Source organism: Solanum dulcamara, chromosome 11 (assembly GCF_947179165.1).
Source record: "Solanum dulcamara chromosome 11, daSolDulc1.2, whole genome shotgun sequence".
Lineage (NCBI taxonomy): Eukaryota > Viridiplantae > Streptophyta > Magnoliopsida > Solanales > Solanaceae > Solanum > Solanum dulcamara.
This window is the reverse complement of record NC_077247.1, coordinates 45,005,419-45,018,459: the sequence shown is the minus strand read 5'-3', so window position 1 is coordinate 45,018,459 and position 13,041 is coordinate 45,005,419. Positions and strand designations below refer to the sequence as shown.

Here is a 13,041-nt window from a genome sequence, read left to right as displayed (position 1 = left end):
TAAAAAAAAGTTGATCTGCACCTACTTTTTTTCAAAAAAATTTATAAGCAGTTTTCAACTTATAAACTGCTTAAAAATAAGTCAATCCAAACAAGCTAAAACTCTAGTACTATCGATCTCCAAATGCTGTGTTTCTTTAATACTCTACCAAGAGTGTTTTACAACTCAATCATTATTGATTAAAATTAAAATTAAAAAAATTAAATTAGTTTAATTAATTTTGAAAATTATTAAAATAAAAAATGTAATTCATATTTACTCGTTTGATTGTTATTCCTTTCAGTTCGATTTGGTTTGGTTATAAACCATACACGAAAAATAAAAAAAATAATTCATTAAAAAAAAATAAAGACAATAATTCATTCAAAAGAGAAAAAAAGACAAGAATTCATTAAAAAAGAATGAATTGTCTTCGTGTCATTTTTGATCTTATAATTCTTAAATCAGAACTCCAATTATATTTAATTTCCTACTTATATTATTAACTAATTCAATGTAATAATGCATAAGCTTTTGATATTGCTGCACAAATAAAAGACACATCATATTTTACTCTTTTGCATTAAAGTATTGCATATTTCGCATAAAAAAATTATTCATAAAAATAATATTATATATATATATATGTAATTTGTCGGTTCGATTTGATTATTTCTTCGAATTTTTTGAATAAAATCAAATCAAATATAATTGATTCTTAAAAAATGTAAAACCAAACCTTGATTCAATTTTTCAATTTGGATCGCTTTTTATCCAAATTGTGAACACCCTTAAATTGGTTACTCAAGTTAAGCTATTTTGAATTATATAAAGATTATGTTCTTTTAAAGACAGATTTAAAAAGATAAATTGGAACCATGAGAGTACTATTATATTTATAATTATAATGATGTATCTCTACACTTTGCTTTGATTCTAATGTCTCATTTGTAATATCATATTCTCTTCTTTCTATTTCCGGTGGGTCATGTGAATCTAGAGACTTTCTTTTTTATTTTTGCTTTAAATTAACTTTTAAAATTTTCATCATTTATGCTTGTGACTACATTCAAACTTATTCTCAATATGAAAATAGTACGATGGCTTGTAATAATAAATTCAATAAAGTTGGGATTGATGTCATAAAAAGTGTGGTTGAGTTATAGTGTTCAAGAATATTTAAAAATACATGACTGTTTATCAAAATTTACATTGAGCTCTTGCCATAACATGGATGATGAGGTGATTAAAAGTAACATAAGCATGTAAGAGGCTTTATTATTATTACTTTCTAAAATTTAATTTTTTTGCTTCAATAGAGTAATAAATAAATAAATAAAACAAAACAAAAGAGATTGAAACTGATTTTGGCTGGCCCAACCCAACAGGTTCTAACTTCCTTTATTGCAATTCTCCCACCTAATATTTGTTAGTGGTATATAACTATTACCACTTATATTGTTTGGTATAAACAAATAGGAATACTAGAAAATTCATCACTATTTGACTAAATACAAAATAGAAGATTTGAATAAAAGATACTACGTAAGATTTTTCAAAATTGACTTGCTAATATTAGATTACACTCGTAAAACGTGTGGTCCAACAGTAGAGAAATGGTAATCTTTTCCATAGAAACTTCACAGCAAAATCTCAAAAGAAAATTATAGTCCATATTGTCAAACATTAAATAAAAGGAGAGAAGAAAGAAAAAAACAACAAAAAGTCATACTTCCATCCTTTCAAATTAGTTGTCATGTTTGACATTTCAAAAAATTAATTTGATAATTTTAAAATTAAATTAAATTAGATCTACTCAATATTTTATAATTTAAATTTAGATATTCAAAAAAAAAAAGTAAAATACTACTATAAGCTACAACTTTTCTTATGTCAATTTAATAAAAAATATATTTTAAAATATTGATTAAAATCCACATAATTTGATTATTAAGAAGCGAAATAAGTGAGGGAGCTAAGTATATATATACTCTTTAATTGTGATATTTCTTCCTTCTGGGTCAATTCTTTTTAAGAAAAGACACATTCTAATATTAAATAATAACGTAACTTTAAACGTTCCAATTTACTTTCAATAACATAAATTATAGGTGTACAAATTTTTATTACTTGTTTTATATTAGTATAATTTTTTAATTTTTTTTTAGATATGATTAATATTAAATATAACATCATCGTATAAATTAAAATGGAAGAGATAATAGATATCATGTCCATGCAATTTGATTTGAAAAATAACACAAAATCAAATAGTGGGATCCACTATGCACTGAATCCATCCTTTGCCTTCTCAAAGAGTCATTTTCATAAACAAAGGCCCAAAGATTTGTAAAATCAAGAAAATCAACATAGAAAATCCTTAAGATTCTGATTTGATATCTCCATTCGTATCTCTCTTTTTCTTCTGTCAATATTTTGCGTATCTTCTTGAAATCAACACCATATCCCCATATATATTAACCTCATAAACACCAAACCACATAACCAAAATTCACAAATTCATTCATATTTTTGCCAAAAAAAAATAATAGCAACAATGGATACACAATTTCATGTTCTAGCTGTCGATGACAGTATTATTGATAGAAAACTCATTGAAAGGCTTCTCAAAACATCTTCTTACCAAGGTAATTTAATTTTAAAAAAATTCCTCTGTTACAATTTATGTTGAATTAATTTAGATTTTGGTTTCTAATATGTTTTTTTTACTATGACAGTTACTGTTGTGGATTCTGGAAGTAAAGCTTTAGAGTTTCTTGGATTGTTGAGTCATGAGGAGAATGAAGTAAGAGAAGTGGGAGTGAATTTGATAATTACAGATTATAGCATGCCTGAAATGACTGGTTATGATTTATTGAGGAAGATTAAAGGATCATCTTATTTGAAGGATATTCCAGTAATAATTATGTCATCAGAAAATGTTCCATCAAGAATTAATAGATGTTTGGAAGAAGGAGCTGAAGAGTTTTTTCTTAAGCCAGTTCAACAATCAGATGTTAATAGAATTAGGCCCCATTTGATGAGGGACAAACCAAATACTCTCAAGAGAAAGGCTATGGTTGAATCCATTTCCCCTGACAAAACAAGAAAATACAACAACAACAACTTGTGTGGCATCTTTTTGCAGAACATTTGTGAGTGAAGAAGGGGATGCTCGATTCTTTGGGAAAAAAAGTTCTTCATTTCAAGTGGAAGGAGAAGGACATGGTTCAAGAAGAAAGAGTGAAAATTGTTTCAATCCGATGTTTGTACCAACAACAAGAAGGTACTCTCTGTAATTCTAAAATTGAGGTTAGAGAATATGATAAAGTGTACGCAGACTTTATCCTACTTCGCATACGAGATGTTTTGTAACAAACAAATGAATTCGAGGCTTATGTCTCGGAATAGATTTGCCACACAACAGGAATTACAGACGAATTATCAAAAAAAGGTTGAAGATGATGCAAACTTCATCATGGTATTCTGGATTGGATGGAAAGTAAATGGATTAGCAATTTGTTGTGTTGAGGGCCATGATTAGTGATTCTGTAAAGTGGATTTACAATGATGTTACTGTAATCAAGTAGATCTGATCTGATTTGGGTCTAATTTAGCCCTAATCATATACATTATACATAGGTGATAGGACGGACTTAGGAGTAGTACATAATTTTCTTTTTGCTGTTGTTACACAATCTAATTGAAATCACATGTGTTTTAACTTTTCTCTTTAATTGGAAAAAAGATGTAGCAATTGAATTCATTAACCATATTAGGTAGACCCTTTTTAGATCCAATTTTGTGCAATTTGAATGACTTATTTCATTTTTGTGCGAAAAAAACAATCGTAAATTGAATGATTATTTGGGAATCCCTAAAAATTTTCCTGTTGAAATATAACAAATTGTCTATAACCACAAAATGGAATTGGAAATTTGGAATCATAAAAGCAGCAACAGGTTACCCAAATAATTGAAATCTAAAGTCAATATCAAGAAGGCAACTAAAAAATAAAAGAAAAAAACTTGAATCTAAATTAACAATTAAGCAAAGATGAAAATATTTTATTGAGAGGGAATCATAACCAAACAGTTAACGATAACACAGCTTTCACCAAACAGAAATAGAGCAGAGCCCTGATATTTTGCTAGAAAACAATCACTTGATGTCTAACATATAGGCGTTAGCTGTCAAGTTAATTATTGGAATTAGGAAACAATTACATTCATAAATCATAATTGATTGGGTGCACTTGTTGGTACGCCAAAACAACAATTTAAATCAAGACAGCCATCTATCGCGGGTGTTTAAAATATACAAAAATCTAAGTAAAAAATCATTTCAATTTTAAGTGTTTGTTGATAATTAAATTTAAATTTAGACCTTCGAATTTGAGGTTAGCTTAGAGAATAGATTCAAATTTAGATGGAATGTCTGAATTTGAGTTGTATGAAATTAGGGTTTGGCAGAGAGCAACTTCAAACTTGACGGTTTGTATTCAGAAACGAATTGAACTTCAGACTTGTACGTCAAAGTGGCTAAAATTTAAAACTTCATAAATTTCAGATGTGTTATTTTCAAATTGTGCACTTTGGCCATCCTCTAATTGGGCCTTCAGCAATCTCTAGACTCGATTTCGGTGCTAGTCGACCACCGTTTTAGGCCCAAATATTGAATGGGTCACAAAGAGAGAGAAAAGGTAGTGAATGACTTGTTTGCCCTGTTGTCAAAAAAGAAAACGACCTATCTAAATAAAGAAAATTCGAGGGTGACGCAAATAATGAATTTAATTTTTAAATTTAAATATTAAATTCATCATAAAACTAAAATTATGAGTTTAGATACTTATAATATTATTGAGATTTTAATATTTCGTAAAATCATGAATTTAGATAAATTCGTAATTAAAAAGCGATATCCGATCACAATCAATAATCTCTTTTTCACCTCAAATAATTTCAGTATTTGAATACTGTGGCTGCTATCTTCCATGCCGGATCTATCATACATGTGAATGTTTTCCCATGCTCAAGTAACCGCACACGTACAGACATAACTCAATTCATCATTTTCCAAGGGCCCGTTTGGATATATCATTTTCAATTTTTTAATACTTTTTTAAGAAAAAAAAAAACTCACAAAAAATTTAGTAATATATTTTTTTTAAAAAAAGTAAACACATCTTCAAATATTTATTTTTTGTTGATGATAGTGCATAAATAAGGTGAAATGTAAAATCACAAGTTTTAAAACCACTTCTAGTATATGTCAATAACAACAATAATAACATATCCGGTGAAATCCTACGAGTAAAGTTTGAAAAGGGTACAATGTATGCAGATTTTATCACTACCGTGTGGAGGTAGAAAAACTATTTTCGAAAAATACTCAACTCAAGTGCAATAGATTCCAGTATAAAGAAGAAGAAGATAATAAAGATAACATAGTAAATATCAAGAAAACAATGCTTCTAATACTTCCACTGTTTCATATTAATTGATCGTTTTTTATTTTGCACGATAATTAAGAAATCATAAATAAGAAAATAATTTTACTAATTCATGTCTTAAAAAACTTTTTGAAAACTTTAAAAATAAATGTGAATACTTTCAAAAAGAATTAATTACAAAATAATATAAAAAATATATTATGGAACAATTATTTTTAATATTATTATAAACTAATATGAAACGGAGGGAATTCTCCAATCATTCAATAATCCAAACGAGACAGAGTTGTAGTTGCCCAACTAAACGCTCTTCGTTCGACAAATGGCACACTGTTTCTTGTACGTATGAATCACCAATCTCTTTTTACTCTCACTTCCCACTCTCCTTCTTCACCACTTTCTTAACTCTGATTTCCACTTTGTTTATCTTCATTCGCAGGCCTAAAAGCAAAATACTAAGTTAAACAGTAGAGGAATTTTAAACGAAGATATAAAATGATGTCCCTTTCTCTTTCTCTCTCTTCTCCTACACACCATTTTGCTTCTTACAATAAACAATTATGCGCTTTGAGATCTCCTCAATCTCATCACACTAGGATTTCTCAGTACAAGTTGCAGCAAAGCTCCAGTTTTCTTGGCTATAACCCTCTCAGGTAAGTTTATTGGGAATGAATGATTCAATATGAGAAACCCCATTATAAATTTGTTCCATTTTCCCCTTTTCTTTGATTGGTGGGGTTCTCCAAAATCCCCTTTTGCACGTAGCTTATTCCCGAGATATTCTATCTATTCCTCATGGGGTTTTCACTGTTTCTTGTTTTTTTCCTTTTCTTTCTTTTACAGAGTGTCAATTGATCGAAGTGGAGAGATGAAGGTGAAGAGACGTGGAGGAGTGGTTTGTTATGCTGCGGCTCTTGCTCCTAGAACTCTACAGTGTGTCTGTGCTATTTCCTCTGTGTAAGTCTCCTTTACTTCATTGCGCTTACTGGAGTTGGTGCTAAGTTTGCTTGATCATTTGCTGCTAAAATGGGGGCATCTAAAGTTTTGCCAAGTGAAATTAGGACTTATGAGTAAGGAACGGGAGGTATAAATCCAGTAAGCTACTCCAAATGGTGTTGTATGAATTTTTTTAGCACATGGTGGGAGTGACTTCAGTGGAAGAGTTGTGGGAAGCAAGGTTGAGATGGTTTAGGCATGTGAACAAGAGATGCATGGATAGCTAGTGCGGTGGTGTGAGAGGTTGTCTATGGATGGATTTAGGAGAGGTAGAGGTTGACCAAAGAAGTATTGGCGAGAGGTCATTAGACAATACATGACACAGTTGCAGCTTACCAAGAATATGGTCTTAAATAGGAAGGTGTGGAGGACACGGATTAGGGTAGTAGGTAGAGTGTAGTGGACTTGCTGTCCATTTTAGTAGTCGTAGTATTACTCTTGTTTCTTGTTCTTCGATTTTTATTATTATATGTTGTTTCGTGTAGTTTGATTATAGTATTATTTTGTTGTAGTATTGTTCTGCTACTATCTATTGTTTTATTAATGTCTGTTTTTTTATTTCCATTATTTCTTTTTCTAGACTGTTTTTATCTTGAGCGGGGGGTCTATCGGATACAACCGCTCTACATCTGGGGTGGAAGTCAGGTCTGCGTACACTCTACCCTCCCTAAACTCCACTTTGTGAGATTGGGTATGTTGTTGTTGAGTGGAACTCTAAGTGCACTTACGAAAATGAAGACTTCGTTTTTTGGATAAGCAAATACTTTTTAGAGTTCCAGCACCAAGGAGAAGCTTGTAGACAAAATAAAATATACAAAACTTAGCCCTTATCTAAAAGTTGTAGGGAGCATATGAAGTCCATCGAAGCATTTACATTATTCAAACTACACCAAACATCAAGATGTAAAATGTAATTAGCATGAGAAACTCCATTAAAACACCTCCAGTTCCATTCCCTCAATAAGGGCCAATATAATGCATTATGGAATGTAACAAACCTTTCAAAGAGAGTTTTGTGGCTTTCTTCCCATTCAACTACAATATGTATCTCTGAAGAATTCGGCATTACCATAGGATCCCAGGTGAATTTACAAACATATTCTATATGTCAGTAGTAACCTCAGAGTGTAGGAAAAGGAGATTCTGTCCCACATATCCTTCTCTCACATTTATCACCTATTGCACAAAATCGTTTCTCTCTTCCTCAGGGTGACACATGCTTCATTTTGTGCTGTCCAATTAAAACAACATACTTTTAGAGGAATCTTATTTTTTCAAATTAATTGCCAAAGATGAATTCCAAGATTCATTCCTCCGGTTTATATATAGTAACACCTGTATACACTAAACCTCTTTTGTGTGCCACTAAATCTTCCTTTTCAATAATCTTGTTTTCTCAGTTCAGTTGTCAGCAACAAGGTAACCTCTCCAATTTCCAGTCTTGACTCTCCTATTGATGTTATCTCCATCTATTATTTTCTCGACAATAGTAATTGTGCATTAGGATGTGATCTGAAGCTGGATAAGTTTTGACATACCTCCTCACAAGGGATGTGACTAAACCAGTAATTGCTGCCAAAATTTGATCTTCACACCATTTCCCAATTCAACCTAAACATGTTGCCTCCGGATTCTTCTCACAGGTTTCTAATATGCACCAATGATCATGTAGATAATATTTCCATCCATATGATTTTAAGGTCTATATGGTTTCCTTTTAACCCCTTCAATCATCACATGATGGCACATGTTGACCAGTGCAGGATATGGCCAAACCATCTCATTTGACTTTCTCTCATTTTATCCTCGTGTTCAACTTGGACTTCCAAAGCTTCCAGATTACTTGATGATTAAGGGTCACTTACAGGCTAATGTACAAGCTTGAGATTTTAAGAGCTAAGGTATATAAGGAAAACAGGTTGCTGGTAGCACCACTCGTTAGAAGCATCAACCAGGAGAGAGCATTGGCCCTTGGCATTGACACATTAGTTTTGCTTGCCAAACACACTTTCGTTAACACAACACTGTACAGATAGAAACTATAAAAAGAGAGGGACATGTGCAGAAGTCTTTTCTATAGATTGTACATTTGTTCCCATCAGGTAACATTAATTAATATCATTTTTAGAGACTTACTCTTTGCTTTCTCTTTTTTCTTGAGTCTGACTGGACATTATTTTCTTTGGTACAAGTGTGTAGAATCTTAGAAGATTCAAAGTCCGTGCCTCTTGTTTTCTTTCAAAGTAATCCTTGTTCTGCATGCTGTACCATGATTTGTATATTGCAATCTGACAGTCAAATGGTTATTTTTAGGGTACTCATGCTTGCAAAGGGCACTGCTATTCACAAGGCTTTTCTTGTTCCTTTATTTGCTTTACAAGCCCCTATGGCAGTTGTCTCGTGGATCCAGTAAGTCTATTAGCATCTGTGATCTAGCTTGTGCTTACTTTATTAAGGTGAATGTTTTTGCAGTACAGAAACCTGACGATAAATGACTTTCAGGGGTGAATATGGCATTTGGTCAGCATTTTTGGCACTTCTTGTTCGGCTCTTCTTCTCCTTTCCTGGTAGGTCTTCTGGTTGGTTCCTTTATTATGCCTATGGTTTAAACCTCAAATCTTGAAAATTGACAATCTTGTCTTTTGCTTGGTGTATTTTGTATGTGGTTGGATAACATTATCCAGCCAATATTCCCTCGGGAAGCAGGCTATTAAATTGTACCCAATATTTTTCCTGGTTCTATTTTAAGGTGAAAATCTCAGCCATTGTTTGGGAAGGAAGTAAGAGAATATGCCCGACTTTTGTATGTTTACAACCCTTAGTGAGTTCAACATTATAAGAGAACAGAATAAAGTCATAGTAGGAAGCAGAATATGTATTCATGCTGTTTAGCAGAAAATTGTGAATGGACATTGCAAATTGAAAGTTTGACCCTGTTCTATGTTATTAAAAGTGATAAGGAGATGATTATATAAGGTCGTTGTCAAGGTTTTTGCTACTCATTTTCTTTGGACGCTGTTATGTTTTTAGCTACTACATTCAATCATTTTAGATGATTTTATTCGAAATATCTGACTTTCGTCTTGATCATTTGTAGGTGAACTGGAATTGCCATTTATAGCATTGTTGATGGTAATTGTGGCTCCTTATCAAGTTGCAAACCTAAGGTTGGTATATATTTCTCTATAAATGTTCCTTGTTCAGATCGAGTAGAGTTATATCTGGTTCATATTGCTCTTGGCAGGGGGACAAAGGAAGGTGTCATTCTTTCCTTGGCAATAGCAGCTTATCTGGGTTTCCAGCATTTCACACGTGCTGGCAGCTTGCAGAAGGCGTTTGATCAAGGTTCAATTATTGCCACCCTAGCCATCATATGTATTCTTGCTGTGCCATGCTTGCTCTTGATTTGACGTTAAACTACAGTGATTTCTCAAAGGAGTCCTGTAAATTATTGAGTCATTTGAGGGTTGGAGATCACACTAATAAATATCTTTCTTTAAATCCTTCATGTAAATTTCTACTGTTTATCTAGTCAAGTTTGTGGGACAAATTAAGGTGAATGTATTTATGCAGGAATAAATTGGATGACCTCTGTGAACAAACTTCCATTTATATCCTATTAATTTCTATACTTTGGGCAACCTCTGGTGCTACTTATCAACGAAACAAAATGATCCTTACTTTGGGTTTTACCATTGATGTAAAGAAAGAAAAAGTGTTTCTTTGGGCTATTGCATGGAATGAGTTTGCAAATTCCAGTGGTTCCTCCAAAAGATAAAGAACCCTCCTTCCAGATTCTACTTGAAATGTAAAAGCCTAAAAATGTACAGAAGGGATAACTGCTTTTTGTATAAGCACAGGGTTGGCACCGCTGCCATGCAGGTCAGACCTGGACTTTTTATACGTTCATGTTTCTGGAAGAGTGAGTGGGGCTTGCAGAGCATGTTTGCTCCATTGAAGTCTTCACATTTTTACATTTTTTTTTATTTCTAACATGAGTTAACATTCTTCTGAAGTAGTTCAAATATTCTAATTCAATTATGTTATCTCTCTAATGTTGGTGTATCAAGAAAGGACTCTGTCTTGCTCCCTTTGTTTCTGATAATGTTATGCGAGGAAGAAAAAAACAAATGGAAAAGAAAGAAGAGGTCAAAGTTTCAAATGATTCTTCAAAACTTAGTTGTGCTTTTGCAATTTATATAGTGTGCTACTGTGTTCTCTGTATCTTGGGAGCAGCATTCCTCATATGCCATAGTTTGGAGGATATATGGTTAGATCTTATTAGTCTCCTGTCGATGGGTCCACTTCCCGGATTTTGTACATGACTCTTCATTGAAATTCCTAAAACGAGATATCGTGTCTAAAGAATTTATTAACTGCAGAAATATTTTAATAGAAATTGGCTACATTAAAATGTTGTTCTTCACTACGTACTGACTTCCTACTTGGGCTAAAAGCCATAAATGGACGAAGTACAGCAAGTTTCATGTGTTGAATGCCATGGGATTTTCACATCTCATGATGATTCTGCTCTTTAGAATCAATGGGAGTATGGAGACAACTAGTGTCTTCTTGCAACCCCTGTGAACAATGTCTTGCCCAATCTGTTTAGAAATGAATTGCTGTAACTGCCACCATGAAAGAGGCCACGGCAAAGAGAAACTGGAAGTTGCTTGATAAATTATCTGCTCCACTGGGGGTACTTGTTGGTTCTGCACCATAATCTGTTGGTTCAGAACCAAAACCATTCTGTCCACCTGAGGTGTTTGGATTTATTGGCGTCATTGTGCTGCAATTGCAAGACATCAGACAAACATCTTTACATTTCTTGGCTAGGAGATAATTTAAAACTCAAATAATTTCGGATGGTTCATACCTTGGAGGTGGCAGAGAAGGGGGTGGCAGGGTAGGGGGTGGCTGTGCAGGTGGTGTGGTAGGGGTTGATTTTGATGATGCATAGTGACAGTTCCCAGAGCCTGCAGTAATGAAAGGAAAATTAGAAGCTTTGCCAACTTTTCTGGATTAGCAGATTAAAAAACTACTTATATGTGATGTTTAGCAGCTTTAGTGCTGCAGTCTTGCACGCACTTGGGTCAGTATAAGTAAGCTGTGCTGTTCCTCCAAAATCACAGCTTGTGGGAGCTGGATTCTTTTGGTAGTAGTCATTGAAAGCATAGGAAGCATGGTCTTTAATTGTGTTTGGATCGTAGCAGCTTCCGCCAGACTGAATAGTTGAACAATCTGCACCTCCAAAGCCACACGCATAGTCCAGTGCTACTTGCAGAGCAGTTGTTGAAGCAGTGGGACTGGCTACACACCAAGTCCCCCCAGTAGAAGGCCCCGGATTGTTGCTCGGGGCTGGGTTTGGGTTTGGGTTAGGATTTGGATTTGGATTTGGATTTGGGTTTGGGTTTGGGTTTGGGTTTGGGTTTGGGTTTGGATTTGGGTTTGGATTAGGATTTGGGTTTGGGTTAGGATTCATGTATGGACTAGGGTTCGTTATTGGCTGTGTGGTAGATGGTGGCGGGGGGCTATCCATCGTAGGGGTTGGATATGTTGTACCTGGGGTTGTTGGATTAATAATGGGAACATCTAGCTGGTCAGAATACATGGAAGGTGAAATGGCAATGTCCTCCTCTTGGAATGCTAGTTTCTTGCTTTTTCTGATGGCTTCTGTGGGATGCTTGTCTGCAATGCTTGTACCTGAAGTAAGTGTAAATACCAGGTAGGTGTCAGTTTGTTCTTTCTTTCTTTTTTCTTTAGATTCTGCATGTTGAAAGAATTAATAGTATACCACAAGGACCAAGAATTTGTTGTTCTTAGCAGTTGTATTATTTTCTTAGGGATTGATATATCTTCAGAAAAATGGGGCTTCATAAGAACCACTTTTTCTGTTTTTCCCTCAGAAGACAATTTTATTATCCAGGAATGAAATTGACATTTCTTGGAGAAAGCAAACTCCTTTGAGTAAGCTTTTCATTAGGATTTATTGTTGTAGATTCAAAACTTGCAAAATTGTCATTCAGTAGCCTTTATCTGTGCAAAACTTGACTTCTGAAATCATTAAAATTATTTGTATGTCCATAATCCAAATTGATTAAACTGAAAAGTTTTACTGGTATTTAAAACTTAGAACAGTGCATGCATGCAAAAGAACAGTGAGATGGTAAAACAGTTGAATTCAAATGAGTTGCAAAGGAGCCACACAAAATTGAATATTAAAATCTACATTCCTCTATTCAGCTCAACATAATCTCATGTATGAATTAGCTCCCAAATTTAGTTTGCCATCAATTGCAAACTTCAATTTTTTGGATGGAAATATTGAAAACTAGCAAACCAACTGTAGGAACATATCGAAACATCTATAGTCCAACGGAAGACTACCATAGAAGGATTAAAAGACGAGAAATAGTAGAAATATCACTTCAAATTTACCAGAGTTGAAGATTATGTAATTACATTTCGAAACATTATAAAAGAAAAGGGGTAACATAGTGATATTCACCTGAAAAAATCAGGAGGCAAAAGAGGAAACAGAAAGAAATTTTCATAGCTACTTGTTCAACAGGTTTTCTATACTTGTTCTTCCTTGTTGTTTTCTATGAGAGATT

General features: G+C 33.4%; 3 protein-coding genes across 4 annotated transcripts; 2 read left to right on the top strand and 1 right to left on the bottom strand.

Annotated features, from left to right (window-relative positions):
- Positions 1-2,244: 2,244 nt before the first annotated feature.
- Positions 2,245-3,754, top strand: LOC129873211 (two-component response regulator ORR10-like). The gene is made up of 2 exons (XM_055948255.1): positions 2,245-2,627; positions 2,718-3,754. The coding sequence occupies exons 1-2, from the start codon at positions 2,537-2,539 to the stop codon at positions 3,140-3,142; spliced, it is 516 nt and encodes a 171-aa protein (XP_055804230.1). The 5' UTR covers positions 2,245-2,536; the 3' UTR covers positions 3,143-3,754.
- A 1,934-nt stretch (positions 3,755-5,688) lies between these two features.
- On the top strand, positions 5,689-10,068 carry LOC129872982 (cold-regulated 413 inner membrane protein 2, chloroplastic). Of its 2 annotated transcripts, XM_055947955.1 has the most exons (7): positions 5,689-5,770; positions 5,871-6,084; positions 6,275-6,388; positions 8,741-8,836; positions 8,930-8,994; positions 9,525-9,594; positions 9,672-10,068. In XM_055947955.1, exons 2-7 carry the CDS (start codon positions 5,927-5,929, stop codon positions 9,835-9,837), a joined length of 669 nt encoding a protein of 222 aa, XP_055803930.1. In that variant the 5' UTR covers positions 5,689-5,770; positions 5,871-5,926; the 3' UTR covers positions 9,838-10,068. The 2 variants fall into 2 exon arrangements, with proteins under 2 accessions (XP_055803930.1, XP_055803929.1); XM_055947954.1 differs by having other exon boundaries at positions 5,742-6,084.
- A 967-nt stretch (positions 10,069-11,035) lies between these two features.
- On the bottom strand, positions 11,036-12,792 carry LOC129872615 (uncharacterized). Its single transcript, XM_055947555.1, has 4 exons — positions 12,768-12,792; positions 11,516-12,193; positions 11,304-11,403; positions 11,036-11,216 (listed from the first exon to the last, which is right to left on the bottom strand). Exons 1-4 carry the CDS (start codon positions 12,790-12,792, stop codon positions 11,036-11,038), a joined length of 984 nt encoding a protein of 327 aa, XP_055803530.1.
- Positions 12,793-13,041: the final 249 nt, after the last annotated feature.

What these genes read in the sequence shown, in the direction of transcription:
- LOC129873211 (XM_055948255.1), top strand. Translation starts at nt 2,537, where the DNA reads ATGGATACACAATTTCATGTTCTAGCTGTCGATGACAGTATTATTGAT. An exon ending in CAAAACATCTTCTTACCAAG is followed by an intron (nt 2,628 to 2,717) that starts GTAATTTAATTT and finishes TTACTATGACAG; the next exon opens with TTACTGTTGTGGATTCTGGA.
- LOC129872982 (XM_055947955.1), top strand. Translation starts at nt 5,927, where the DNA reads ATGATGTCCCTTTCTCTTTCTCTCTCTTCTCCTACACACCATTTTGCT. An exon ending in CTTGGCTATAACCCTCTCAG is followed by an intron (nt 6,085 to 6,274) that starts GTAAGTTTATTG and finishes TTTCTTTTACAG; the next exon opens with AGTGTCAATTGATCGAAGTG. An exon ending in GCTCTTCTTCTCCTTTCCTG is followed by an intron (nt 8,995 to 9,524) that starts GTAGGTCTTCTG and finishes GATCATTTGTAG; the next exon opens with GTGAACTGGAATTGCCATTT.
- LOC129872615 (XM_055947555.1), bottom strand. Translation starts at nt 12,792, where the DNA reads ATGTTTCGATATGTTCCTACAGTTG. An exon ending in TCGATATGTTCCTACAGTTG is followed by an intron (nt 12,194 to 12,767) that starts GTTTGCTAGTTT and finishes TTCAACATGCAG; the next exon opens with AATCTAAAGAAAAAAGAAAG. An exon ending in GCTTACTTATACTGACCCAA is followed by an intron (nt 11,404 to 11,515) that starts GTGCGTGCAAGA and finishes TCATTACTGCAG; the next exon opens with GCTCTGGGAACTGTCACTAT.